At 53.4% G+C, this 14,237-nt stretch overlaps 1 protein-coding gene across 1 annotated transcript in view; it reads left to right on the plus strand.

The window, feature by feature from the left end:
* The window catches only part of LOC114657318 (rap guanine nucleotide exchange factor 1-like), a 102,774-nt gene extending 90,004 nt beyond the window's left edge, over positions 1-12,770 (plus strand). Inside the window, 10 exon segments of the mRNA XM_051931587.1 lie at positions 2,387-2,479; positions 2,692-2,786; positions 2,789-2,863; positions 2,950-3,047; positions 3,513-3,607; positions 3,894-3,972; positions 4,056-4,157; positions 6,253-6,350; positions 8,967-9,095; positions 11,033-12,770. Of these exon segments, the coding sequence (XP_051787547.1) occupies positions 2,387-2,479; positions 2,692-2,786; positions 2,789-2,863; positions 2,950-3,047; positions 3,513-3,607; positions 3,894-3,972; positions 4,056-4,157; positions 6,253-6,350; positions 8,967-9,095; positions 11,033-11,183 (1,015 nt within the window). The 3' untranslated portion in view covers positions 11,184-12,770.
* Positions 12,771-14,237: the final 1,467 nt, after the last annotated feature.

The following is a 14,237-nucleotide window of genomic DNA, read 5'->3' on the forward strand; positions in this document are numbered from 1 at the left end:
GACAACTAAAGTGCGCTTTTACATTTGGTTAGGAAAACGGCAGATGATGGAGACTTTCAATGAAATAGTGGTCCAAAAAAAAAAAAAAAAGAAGTCATGACCCCCCCAATACAGTAAAGTCATGACCCCCCCCAATACAGTAAAGTCATGACCCCCCTACAGCTTTCATCTGGAAAATTTAAATCTGCCATCTTGATTTTCATCAAAACAACTCCAGATTGATAATCCAGAGAACCCCCAGGGTACCACGTGTGCTCAAAGTGACATCATAAAGAAGTAGCACCTTGGCGTGGTGGTGGTGGTGGTCTATTGGCACTTGCCCACCACTGCAACGTTTTTCAGGGACTTCTCATAGACTCTTGTCCAGCAGCAGGCCCACCACAAGAGACATTTGGGGGGTCCTGAACCTTTTTTTTTTTTTTTTGGCTCCTCCTCCAGCATTTGTTCTTTTCATTCAACCAGGAACTGTGGAGGGGTGGAGCCTGGGCCATGAACTGTGCTGATTGGTTGACCACAAGCACTGGTGCCATCCTCCAAACCTGTGAGTACTTTGGACTATTGATGAAGAGGAAGATGGCGCCGCCTCACTCTTCACAGCTGCCCCCCTGTGCCACACCCCATGCAGCAAGGTGTTTGGGCTGGGGTGTAGGGGGGTCGTCCCGCCTGAATGGCCAATCACGCCTCATTTCACAACCCCGTCACTCTTCTTTTCAAGTCCCCTATTTTGCAGGCTGCAGTTCCTGTTGTGCCAGCCGGACCCTCCCTGCTTCAGGACGCCATTAGTAGGGTGGGAATAAACGGCTCATCTTGTCCAAGTGGTCCTGGAGAGTAGCTGGTCCGGAGCAGTGGTGGGGCGTACGGTTTGTGGATGGAGAGTTAGGAAGAAAGGCACACGGAGGGACGAATGGAGAGTTTGGTGTTCCTTAATCCCTGAGGGGAGACTGTACTGATAAGACAGTCAGAGAGAAGTGAAAGGCACTATATCAGAGGGAGACATTTTGGCGTAGTTGGCAGGATCACATGGATAGACAGGCCTGAGAGGCGTTGTATTGTGTATTAGTTAGATGACTCGGTCATCACTGACATAAATGTTATAACAAAACACAAACGTCTGGCTGTGGGTAAGAAGCCATCTGATAGCAGGCTGGTAGGTGGGCACGCGATGTTGTGCCACAGGTTCACATTTGGGACTGAGCGGTGTGTCCACAAACAGAATGTGTCACATGCTGGTGCGAGTTTGTTCCTGGTTGAAGTCCCCAGCATCTGAGTGATTTGTCACAGAGCGTTGGTGAAGGACGAGGTGACAGCGTTTCTTATCAATGGCAGGTTGGCGCCATTGGGTCGCGTACGCTTTGGCGAAGTGTCTCGTGATGGTTTGCCGTGAGTTGCTTCAGTGATTGACGTGGTGTGATTGTTGGAGACCATTCACCGAGGGGGACGCCCGTCATGGCCTGAGTCTCAGAGACACTAAGAAGGACAAGATTGGGTTGTGAGGGGAAAAAAGAAGTTGAAGAAGCCCTGGCCTTGTGAGTACAGTGGTCCTGCGCTTGGGTGTAACGGCCATCTTCTCATCTTCTCGTTCTTCTTGACCTCCAGGCCCCTCCACACCAAACTAACTCAAGTGTAGCCTTTGAAGGCAGCAGGCTGCTATGAAAGGAGCCCACGCAGAGCGACAGCACCAGGGGGTCCCCTTGATGATGTGGACGGTGATGTGTGTGGAGCGGGCGCAGGGGGGGCCGTGGAGAAGTCCTTGGGTCTCGAGGCTCTCTTGGTTGGCGTCAGTTTCATTGTAGGCAGGGTGGTGGCTCTGATTAGGTTGCAGTGACAGAAGGGGTCCTCTACTCCATCTTGAGCGAGACCCTTAACCTGCAGGGGCGCTCGCTGTACAAATAGCTGACCCTGTGCTCGGACCTCCAAACCTCTCTGGAGAGTAAATGGGAGTATTCAGAAAATGACAAACTCCTGGATGCTGCGGTGGTCCGCGCCAGTATTCGTGTTCCTGCTCTGTTCAAATCGGCCGCCAGCAAAGTAGGAACTCGTGGAGCCCCCTGTGCTTCATTAGCTGAGCACCTACTGCACGCGTTCATTGATGGGTGGTGCCAAGTGTCGCTCCAGATCAGGGTTGTGCATGGAGGGCATGACCTGTGTGCCCATCTGAGGATGGCATCGGTGAAGACGTGTGACCGCGTGCCAACAGTAAGCAGGACAGAGGCGGGTGGGTTTTGCTTCCGTGTTTCTTTGTGTGAAGGTGGTACAGTAGGGAGTTGGGGTCTTTAGAAACCTCCTGGGATGGGCAGGCTTGCTTTCTTCTGTCCTCAGGGTGGTTCTGCTGGCATCCCACCCCTGGCACAGCTAAGCTCCTTTGGGGTCCTTAACTCCACTGCACATACACCAAGTTCTGCCACAGCTCAGACACCTTCAAGAAGCGCGTCAGTAAGAACACGTTCTTTGTGCTCGTCCGAGTCGTCGATGAGCTCTGGTGAGTCGTCGTCTTCTTTTGCTGCTCTGTCTTCTTTGTTTGTGTCACGTCGGTGGCTTTCCAAGTCTTCTCCTTATTGCTTGTCCTCCATATAATCATGTTGGGGGGTCCATGTGTCTCCAGAGTGGCTGACGTTTAGCCTACGTCACCAAGTCCCAAAGGGACACGGAGCTCCTAGTGACGCCGTTCTCTCTGGTGCCCCCTGTCCCCAGCTTGGTGGAACTGACCGATGGCATCCTGCGACTGCTCATGACGCTGGTCTTCCAGCTGCTGTGTAACGGTGAGCTGAGTCTCGCCAGGGTCCTGCGGAGAACATCCTGGATAAAATGGATCAGAAGAAGCAGCTGAGGTACACCAACTCCCTGAAGCCCCTGTCGGCACGAGGTGTCGCCCGCCCCGGTGAGTAGGACCCCAAGGTTGGCACATCTGAAGCCTGGCCGGCTTGGGGGAAACCAAAAGTGACCTCCTAGTTTTGTGTTGCAGGCCTGGCACGCTACACGACTTCCGAAGCCACGAGATCGCAGATCAGCTGACCTTGCTGGACGCAGAGCTCTTCTACAAGATCGAGGTATGAGCTTCATTAGCATGGGGCGGGGTCATGCAGGCTCCTCCCATTACGTGTAACCTTTGCCCAATGACACGGGTTCATCTCTGATTGTTTTGTTAGTTGATGTCTCGTAACGGGACTGGGCCGCTATGACAGTCGGTGACAAATCCTGGGCTGATGTTTAAATATCGCGCCACCCAAGTTCATCTCAACATTTATGAGAGAGAAGTCCTTAGTGGACGAGTGATGGGGGCTTATGAGGTTAGGCAAGAGAAATGACGAGGAGGTGGCGTGCGTCAGGGGCAGTAGGCAGCGGGCACACTGGGGGCGGGGGTGGGCTGTCGTCCCAAATAAAAATGATTTTTCGATATTCGATTAGAATCGGGACGACGAGGAACGACTGGGAGTTTTGGGGTCAATGAGAGCGGACATCGGGGGTCCGCTGTGCCTGAACTCACCGCTGCTGCTTTGTGTTGTTCCTGGCAGATTCCGGAGGTCTTACTTTGGGCTAAGGAGCAAAACGAAGAGAAGAGTCCCAATCTGACGCAGTTCACGGAGCACTTTAATAACATGTCCTACTGGTAAGGGCGCCTCTCGCTGTACGCTTGACCACCGGACTGTGGCAGCAGTCGCCACCCAATTAAAACGTTTGAGCCTATTTTGCCATTTAGTAGCTCATCCTACGTGTCCAGAAGTCCAGTCCTGGGATCCTGGTGACATCGTTGTGACAAAATCAGGTGGCACCTTGGTCAAGAAAAGCAGAAAGACCTTTTACTGTTTGTCCTGTTGAAGTTTCACTCAAAATACGAAATGTTTCATTGACCTCCAAGGAGTGACTGCTGTGCTCTGCCGCTTTGTGCCCCCCAGGGTCCGCTCGATTATCATTCAGCAGGAGAAGGCCCAGGACAGAGAGAAGCTGTTACTCAAGTTCATCAAGATCATGAAGGTGAGGGAGGGGCTGACGGGACGCCCGACGCACGCTGGCTGTCCCCTGGACGACTTGTCACCTGTGTGTCTCTCTGTTTCTAGCACTTACGGAAGCTCAACAATTTCAACTCCTACTTGGCCATACTGTCCGCCTTGGACTCGGCGCCCATCCGCAGGCTCGAATGGCAGAAGCAGACCTCCGAGGTGGGTAGTTTGTCACTCGTGAAAGCCACATGGCGGGTGACGGTTGGGCTTTGTCTGCCTTGTCCGGTGTGACGTGCGAAGTGGGTCCGGAATCCCTTAAAGAGCAGATTAGGGTGACCTCGCGTGTCGGGACGTCTGATGGTCCTGCAGGAGACGCTCGCAGCCTGGCCTGAAAAATCAATTGGCCGTCAGTGAAGTGTGCAGGAGCAGACTGGCGTGGGCGGCCCCCTTGGGGTCTCGGGACGGGCAGCAGAATCCCAAGTTATTGTATGGCGCACATGCAGACTCCCTGCCAGGGGCATCTCTTCCATTTATTCCAGTCCTCCCCGGGCTCCTGTCATTTCACTGCTCTATCGATGTTTCTCAGCTGAGGGGGTGTCTGTCGGACCCCTCTCTGTCCGTCATGTCTGTCTGACTGGGCTCGCTGCCATCATTTACAGCCTAAGAGCTCACAATCCCCCTGTCCTGCACGTCTGACCTTTGGCTTACCAAATATCGGTGGTCTCGGGCTCATACAGAATAACACAAACCTGTAGGCAGGCTGAGTGGCAGGTGCAGTCGTCGAGAAGAGAGAAACGCTTCACACAGACAAAGGGGGACACGACACCAATATGGGAGGGTCTTTGTGGCTTTCCTTCTGTCCTGTTTGTTCCCCTCCTGGTCCATCTGTAGCCCACTGCTTTACTTAAAGGACATGTCGGGTGTTTTCAAGCTGAACGTCTTTCTTCACAGCCCTTTAGCATTAAGCTCAGAGTGGGACTCGGCGTCAGGGTGACGTTTGGTGGTCCGCTTTACACTCTGAAGCCCTAACATGTGAATTTTCCATTGGGATTAATAAAGTATCTATCTATCTATCTATCTATCTAACACCACATTGTGCTGCCATCTAGTGGATAAAATAAAATGCTGCAATATTTTGCCACAGAAAGGTAACTCATCAATATTCATGAGTGGGTGGAGCCTTCAGCCAAACACAAAGGCGTGTAAAAGGGAAAGCAGTTTAAGAACAAAGTGACCAATCAGATGACAGCGCTGACGATGTGACAACACGGGGTGGGCACACACAGAACCGACCACCAGCACATTCAGTCCTGTGAAGCTTCACCGCGGTGCACAGAAGTTGCCAGCAAAGTGACATTGGTCCCCTGCACTCTGTTCACAATGCAGCAGCCATGAGTGTCACTAAGCCTTGTGCGGTGGCAGTCAACGACACCTACCCGATCAGGAAGGGCACAAAGAAACCTGATTGTGACATCGGGCTGTCACTTGAAGGACGTGTGCTAAATCAGCAGCAGTACAGCGGTGACACTCGACAGAGCCGTCCTGCTGCTGTGAGTTTATGGTGACGTTTGGCTGTTTACGGGATTCTGTTACATGGAAGACGTTTTCTTTATGGAAAAAACTCGACGTGTTTGACTCGTTTTTGAAATTGTGCTCTACGGTGACACTTTGTCTTTCTTTCTTTCTTTTTCTTTCTTTCTTTTATAAATTTAAGAAATTCCTGGTCTGTTGTTCACGGACGCAGCGGTCCAGACGGCCTTCTCTTCTGTGCTCTTGCACCGCGCTGCCCCTCACTGGGGGTCTCCTTCTGGAGGATTCATAAAATAGTGTGGCGGGCGAAGAGTAAACGCCATCTCGGGGGGGAAAAGATCCTGCCATGTGTCGGGCGCGCGTCTGTCCGTCATTACAGGCCACGACAAGACAAATCGGGGCGATAAGCAGCATAGAGCTTGGTGTGGGCAGGCATGTCGAGCAAAAACAAAATGTGAACGCCAAGCTGGCAGCGCCATAAATAAAATGGCAGCAGTTGCCAAGGCCAAGTCCTTTTGGGACTCCTTTAACGTTCCTTGGGGGGGGGGGGGGGGCTTGCCTTATTTTGGAATTGGAAGCAATAAGGCTTCAAAATGCGGCTTCGGCCCCCCCGCTTGACCGTCACTCAGAGACTCCCTTGTGTTTGTTCAGGACATAGTGACCGTCACCAGTCGTGTCACAACACAGTTAAAGACAGAGGGCAGGCTGGGTGATCCAGACGGACCAATGGGAGGCGAGCTCTCCGCCCCGCTGTGCCCTCTGACGTCTCGTCTTGTCTTTGCAGGGCCTGGAGGAGTACTGCACCCTCATCGACAGCTCGTCTTCATTCCGTGCCTACCGGGCGGCGCTGGCCGAGGTGGAGCCGCCGTGCATCCCGTACCTGTGAGTTGAGCCGCCGCCTTTGCCAGTTTGGGTGGGGCTATAAATGTTGGTACCCTTCCATTGTATTCAGATGGCGCGCCTTTCTTCTGGCTAATACCTGCATTTGGATTCAATTCGATCAACTCGACTGACCCTGAGGGGGAAATTCAAATACATCAGCAGCCCCCCCCCGCCCCAAAGCGAAGCCTCCTCGGGCCCGGCCAGTACTGGGCTGGGACAGGAGGCCATCTAGGAAAAGCTGCTGGAAGAGGTGTGGCTGTGGCCTGCAGGGGGCGCTCACCCGGGGGTCTGTGTGTGGATGCCAAAGCCCCCCAGTGCTGTAAAGGTGGCGCCGTCCTTCTCATGAGCCATCAAACTGGGGTGCTGACTCTCTGGGTAGGGGGGTATCTCAGGTCACTCCAGCCCCCTAACAGCTCATGCGTGGTGACACAAGATGGCTGGCGTCACCTCATCAGGTGGATGCCACATGTCAGTGGTGGCTGTGGAAAGCACTTTATAAACGTAGAGAGTCCGTCAGCACAAAGTCCAATGCGGATGCTTAAGGTCGAGATGTTTCTAGAACTTGATGGGGGTCCACCTGTGGCACATTGAACTGACTGAGCAGCGAGGCACACGTGGAGTTCAACGCTGAAAAACTGCGTCTTCTGGTGGGCAGTCAAGGGAGGAGAGAAGACCCCCAGAACTGATGTTTCTCACACCATGGAGCCTGTGGCTAAAGGCGCCCCCCAGAGGGGATGGCCAGTTCATAATGGCATTCAGTATTTGCCCCTGCAGAGGGTCCCGAGCCCGCCCTGCCTGTGACATTGTGTGCTGAACTCGGGGTGCTTCCCCTGAGGACCACCATGTAGAAGGCCACACTGCCTACCAGGGGCTAGTAGAGCATCTCCAGCAGGCAACTGCACAGAGCGACGGGCCTGAGGGTCCTCACAAGGTCCAGTCTGCTGTGACCCTTCATACAGAGCGCCACCCGGTGGAACAACAAAAGAAAAGTACATGGACATTTAGTGACCGCCGCGTCTGGTCACATGTTCTAAATGTGGAGCGCCCAGTGGCCCCTAGGAGGACGTCGCCTGTGAGTTTGGGGGCTGCAGTGCCAAGCGCGAGTTCAACCGTGAAGATCACACGGTGCAGAAAGGTGTCGATGGAGGGTAGAAGAACGAGAAAGCAGCTGACGCCACCCAACGGGCAAAGCGTTCTCATTCAGGTCGTTGTTCCTTCCAGATTTCCTGTACGTATGTGGACTCCCTCGGCAACTGGCGCCACCCCACTGCCAGCGACGTGTCTCTGATGTCACTTGGTGGGCCCAGCCAGGGTATCACGCAGCTGGCAGTGCTGCCCCCCTGTGGTCGAGGTGCTCCATGAGAATTGCCAGTTGTTTTGTTGGATTCTCCTCTGGATGTTGAACTGCAGTGTGAAGTACCGCAGACACACACACACACACACACTGGCGCTGTGAGGGATGTCGACTATCTGCTGACAGCGGGCACGCATGAGATGGTCAGCCGACATTGGGGACTCGTAAGCCCTGAGGTTGTGGTTTCAAATCCCACTACTGACACCATGTGACCCTGCAGCAGTCACTTCACCTGACCTGGAAAAACGACACCAGTGTCACCAGGTGGACCTCGAGTGTCGTAAGTGGCCTCGGTTAAAGTCAATGTGATCTGGGCGGGTGGGCACACGACTGGCTTAGAGGCGAGAGGTTTCCTGTCTGGAGGGGCTCCCGTGGCACAAGCCGCAGATCATTTTAATGACGGTCACAGGAGTAACATGTCATGTCGCGTCTCACAGTGCGGTCAACCCCACTGTGTCTGTAAAGACCAGAGTGCCCATGCCAACCCCTGGTGGAAGTGCCAACAATGGGCATGCGAGCATCAGAACTGGACCTTTCATCGGTAGAACGTGGTCACCTGGTCCGATGAATCCCATATTCTGTGGCATCATGTGGATGGCCGAGTACCAGGAGACAAGATGGCACCAGCATGCACTGTGGCAAGACAACAAGCTGGTGGTGGGAGTGTTGGGAAACCTGGAGTCCGGCATTCATGTGGATGCTAATTTGACGTGTGCCACCTACCAAAACCTCATTGCACAGCAGAACCACCCGTTCATGACAGTGGAGTGCCCTGATGGAAGTGGCATCAGCAGGGTGAAGTACCCAGCCACACTGCACGAGGGGCTAGAGGAGTGTGATGAAGAGGCCTACGTGGCCCCCAGACCTCCGTCCAGTCCAGCATCTGAGGGACGTGTTGGAGCCACAAGTCGGACCACAGGAGACGGCAGCAGCAGGTGGTCTCCTCCTCATAGGACCCTCGCTAATGTAGTGACGCTTCTGTTGTCCCGTGTAACTCGGTGGCGCTTACTTGACTAGGTGGTCCGTCGTCCTTCCACTCATTTTGATTTTTGGTTCTGCTCTTCTCCCAGTAGATAAGTTGGACGTCTTGATGTCGCCTTTCAAATCTCGACGCCAGTCAGACCCGCCAGTTGTTTAAATGCCCCTCGGCCCGTCACTGCCGACTCGCCGTCTGTCCCCCCCCACCCCTCTCTTTCTGCTTTGCTGTTTTTTTTGTCGTCCTCTTTCTTTCTTCCGTGACGTTGCCTTTTCTTTCCTCCCAGAGGTCTCATCCTGCAGGACTTGACGTTTGTCCACTTGGGGAACCCCGACTTCATTGACGGGAAGGTGAACTTCTCCAAACGGTGGCAGCAGTTCAACATCTTGGACAGCATGAGGCGCTTTCAGCAAACGTGAGTCTTGGGGGGTTTGGCTGGTGGTTTAGGGGGGACGCGCCAGTGGAGATTCAGCAAGGCAGCCAGTTGGGCCACCAAAATGGAAGGAAAACCCCCCCAGTCCCCGTTTTCACTGAAGTGCCAATCAGCGGAGGCCTTGGTGACGTCACTCTGCCTTCTTCACCTGGAGCTGGCCAGTGGGTGACATGGCAGACCACGAGGGCAGAGAAGGAGAGCGTCGTCCATCGCAGGCGAGGGGCAAACTCAGGAGGGCAGATGTTTAATATTAGAGGGCCACACTAGTTAGCTCCTCTGTGACGTACCCGCAGTCTCGGGTGCTGTCACCTGTGGCACGACTTCTGGGGGCGCACCAATCGACTGCTGCATCGCAATGGTGGTGCACATCTCATGTGTGGACCGTGTGACGTTCCAGGACGGCCAACATTGACATCCATGGACTCTGGAAGTTTGCCACCTCCGTCCTCTGTGTAAACCTGAAGGGTGAGAAGTAACCCTTGCTGGGCAGAGGTGACCTGCCTGAGTGCGTAGTGCGGACCTCACGGCTGAGACGTCACACAGAGAACTCCTGACACGGGGGGCCTTCAGACCTCGACTGGTGCCATTTAGGATAAATTAGGCAGGTAGGATCAGTTAAGAGTGCCACACAGGACGTCTCTCGCTGGCACAGTATATTGGTACAGTATATGGTGTCATTGTCCACTCAGTGCCGGTTGAAGCCCCTGTGGAGCCTCAGGTGGTGACCACAATGAATGCCCCCTGAATTTCATAAACGATACCCCTCTGTGTCTGGAGACATGGCACCCCTTGCAAGGAGGTGCCCTGGGAGGGTACTTGTGTCACCAAATGGATTGAGCAGCTCTGTGCCTATTCAGATATTTGTACCAGTCAGCATGCCCTTGAGACCTGAGATCCACCGGTTGAGGTGGTCTCACCAGGCCAGGACTTGGTGGTGGCTTCACCATCAGTGGGTCCTACGATGATCTCCTTTGTCTTATTAGATGGTTGGGTTTGCACCTTTGTCAGTGTCCCGTCCTCCTGAAAGCCCCCCTGCTGTTTTTGTCATTGTCACATTTCTGCGACATGATTCAGTACGCAGTGGAGCCCCCTGAGCTACTCTGGACCCTGTACACTACACGACTAGGGGTCTCCCTGTTGGGTGGTCTGTTATCCAGGGCACCGTGGTACCCTCACCCCTCCTGCAGCATTTTGGGCTTCACTTGATGCCACGTTGAAGAGCCACACCCTGGTGACTGCATTGTCCACCCCTGTGGTCCTGGTGGACAAAGTGCCAGCGGTCCAGAGTGGGGCCCTCCCAAGGTGACGTCAGAGCCACCGGTTGTAGTTATTGAGGACCTGTTATAAGGTCACACGGGCTCAGAAACCCCCCCAACACTTGCAGGACCCCTGAGTTCTGATTGGCTCCCCATGATTGTTAAGCCCCCAATTTTCAGAGTCACTTGTGTGATGAAGAGCTTGATGAGTGCAGTTCCCATGACTACCACGAGGTGTCGCTTATTGCTGACTTCTGATTGGGTTACACTCCAAGTTTCTGACAGAGCGGGTCTCCATGGAGACCAGTGGTGGACACAACAGCAGACGCTGTGGCGTAACCCACGTGTCTGAAGTGAAGACTTCTGGGTAATCAGGGTCGTGCTTGAGGAGGAAAGGCGAGCGGCTCGTTTGAGTTGAGGCCAATGAATGAGCGCGAGAGGCGAGTCTGATGGCCTGGTGGGCCCTGCTAAAGCCCCCCAGGGTTACTTCTGGGAGTGCAGTGCCCGTGACTACCACTAGGTGTCGTTTAGGACCATTTATTGCTGCTCTGTGATTGGTGGGAGAGTTTGGGATGAGATCCGCTTGGTACCGCCCACCTTGGCGGGTGCAGGGATTGGTTTGGGTGGGCTGTTTGTTAATTTGGTGGTGTTGTCGTCCCACAGGCGTTACGAACTGAAGCACAACGAAGACATCGTGTCCTTCTTCAACGACTTCAGTGACCACCTCGCCGAGGAGGCCCTCTGGGAACTCTCATTAAAGATCAAACCGCGCAACATCCCGAGGCGCAAGACGGAGCGCGAGGAGAAGACCTAGCTGGGCGGGGGAGGGCGAAACCGAATTCGATGGCAGCTACGAGATTCCAACCTCCTCTTTTTTTTTTTTGTGCTTTTTTGTTTTCTTTTTACTTTTTGTTTCAAAATGGCACCCGAGACTTGGAAGTGGGAGGAGTCTCCGCTTTGAACCCGGGCCCGGCGTCATGCTGCTGCTCCGGTTCTCTCCCGCCTCGCACGCTTGCCCCCTTCAGCGGGGTCCTGAACTCGAGTACGAGGCGACGCTCAGAGACTTGCGGTGGACTGGAACCCCCCTTTGTTTATATTTTTTTTTTCTTTTTTTGCGGATATTTTAAATTATTTTTTATTGTTTGTCGCTGATGGGGGACTCGGTGTGACGTTTGGCTCACCTGACCCTTGACCCTCTGAAGCGGATGTGCCATATTGGTGAGGGGGTCGGCGCGTCTCCATACCCCCACGTCGAGTGCGTAGTGCCTTTCATTTGTACCTCGGACCGCCATTGGAGTTCACGGCGGAGCAGCTGAGGCGGCCGGCCCACCCACCCAGATGCCCCGGAGACCACCGGTCTCTCCATCAGCAATAATGGATTACTGCTCCGGGGCCCCTTCTCGTTTTAGGCATCTTTGCACAAGAGACGCTGGCCAAGTCGGTGGGCGGCAGAGACGACTTGCTGCTGCTGCGGCTGCTTCTTCTTCTTCTTTTTCCTTCCTCCGTTTCTTTGGACATTAAGAGCACTCGGACTATGCAGGTGAAAACCAAATGTCTGTGGAAGGCGACATGAGCAGGTGGGGACCACGCGTGGCTTGGGGCGGACGTTACTTTGAGCTCTCGTGGGCCCAACTGGCCGCCCTCCATTACTGCAGTGGAGACCCAAAGGGACACTGAGGGGGCCGCCAGCACCGCTGACTTGTCGTGTGTATATTTGTGTATACTTGTCACTTGCCCGCTCGCGCTCTCTCTTTATAAAGGGACTGCTGTGTCCCCAAAAGAACAAACAGTCAAAGGGGGGGGGGGGGTTCTGCATATGCGTTTAGTGCTTACATTTGGAATCCTCGATTTCTGGGTAGGCCTACGATAGCAGAAAAGGGCTAAACGGCGAGTCCAGTTTCATACAATGGGACGATCCCAGGACCAGATGGACCTCCACCCGGTCAGCCCCCCCGGTCACACTCGAAGACTCCTGGGTGTCTTCATCTCTTCTGTTACAGTCCGCCAGCTCAAACCCGATGTCACAGGGGGGAGCGGGAGGGCCAGGTCAGGTGGCAGGTGGGCTGCCCAGAAGGTGTGGAGAAGGTGGAATGTGCCTACCAAAAAGGGCAAACTTGACAACTGGATTCATGTGACATTTGTCATTATTTTGGTGTCACCTCACATGTGACGTTCCCACCCATCCTCAAACAAGCTGCTTATTTTTGTAATGAACTGCTGGGGTGGTCCTGTGGTGTGACACTGCACGGCCACCCTCAACTCTTACTGTAATCAGATCCACGACCCCCCCGCCTCAGTGTATGTTACTTTTGTATTTAAAAATTGAAATAAAGTCCTTTAACATTCTCATGTTTACAGTGCATGCAGCTGACTGCAAATTAAAGTGACAATCGAACTGAAATCCTGGTCTCCTGTCTGTCGTTCAACACCCTGTACGCCTCGGCAGGACCACCTTGGTTTGAGCCACTGGGAGAGGGGCATCATGGGACAGTGACCGGCCCAGGGTCCGCTCAGAGCGCCCCCTGCTGATGGTGACCGTGTGTTTGACCAGCTGCCCGTCCCGTGTTCTCTCGCGTTTTATTTTGTTGGATTGTTATGTCATTTTATCGTGCGGTAGCTGGCCTCCGGTCCGTGATAAATGAAGTGACATTGTGACAAAGTGGAGCTGCAGTGTGTAACAGTCACAGCGTGTCCCCAACACTCGCTCTCTTCACGCACCATCCTGAGGTGTTTGCTGGCACACTGATAATGGGCACAGAATCACAAGCGGGCAACGTGCGACTCGTCCTCGGGTAATGAGTTCAGATTCAATGCTCGCCGCCTGCACTGTGCAAATCATTGTTAGAAATGAGCGTAATATTGAAGTGCGGTCAGTTTGGGGTAAGGAACTCACTGACAGCCCAACGTGACAGAAGCATTTTGGTTTTAATCTTTTTATTTATTCCAGAAACGAATTGTCCGCCGACGCCTGCCATGCAGTTTGAACTCGACACACTCAGAAGTGAAGCAAGGCGCGACTCCCGAGTCGGGCGTCTTAAACACGATGACAACCCCACGCAGGTCATGCGGGCGCCGCAGCACTCGACCTGTTGAGCTCCTTCATTCCCACTCACTAATCGATTCTTATGATTCACTCGAAAGAGTCGTTCAAAAAGAGCAAATCGTTCGTGAGTCGCACTGCATTAATGTGCACAACACTTCCCATTCCAACAGCTGGCGCCCACAACTAACTCCATAAAGGAAATTGCTGCTAAAAAGAAAGAATGAAGGGAAATAAATGAAAGCCGACAGAGGAAGTGCGGGAGCCCACTGCCTGCCACACCTGGTGGTCTGACCACGGGGGTCTCGAGCAGCGTCTTCTGTTTATAGCCGTTAATTGAATTTGTTATTGCTGCATGTTAATTAGATCAACACCGCGCGGTAACTCCTTCATTTTCTGTCTTTTTTATATTTAAATGTTTCCTTTATTAACTGGATACTCAACTGCAGCAGTGCTATTTGCATTGAGCCATCTGTTGGAATGAAAAAAAATTACCCCCCCCCCACACACAATTGCATTTTTCACTCCAACAGATGGTGCATAACAAAGTTCAAGATGATTACAGCAAACTCCTCGGCAGCGGACTTTCTGTCTCGTCTCTGACCTCCGAGGCTGTTGTCGTCACCTTTGTACCCAACATGACGCGTGTCCTGCCATTAAATCATCTTCTGATAACGAGTACAGAGGTGGGTGGGTCACGAGAGACCGCAGTGGGCGTGTCTGCTTCACCGACAAACTTGTGTGTCACAAGGGTGAACTCAGTGGTGGGGTGTACAGCACAGGATGTCACATGGTCTGCACACTTCATTTGCATAATGGTGTCATAAT

The sequence above is a fragment of the Erpetoichthys calabaricus genome, chromosome 9 (genome assembly GCF_900747795.2).
Source record: "Erpetoichthys calabaricus chromosome 9, fErpCal1.3, whole genome shotgun sequence".
NCBI classification, from domain to species: Eukaryota; Metazoa; Chordata; class Cladistia; order Polypteriformes; family Polypteridae; genus Erpetoichthys; species Erpetoichthys calabaricus.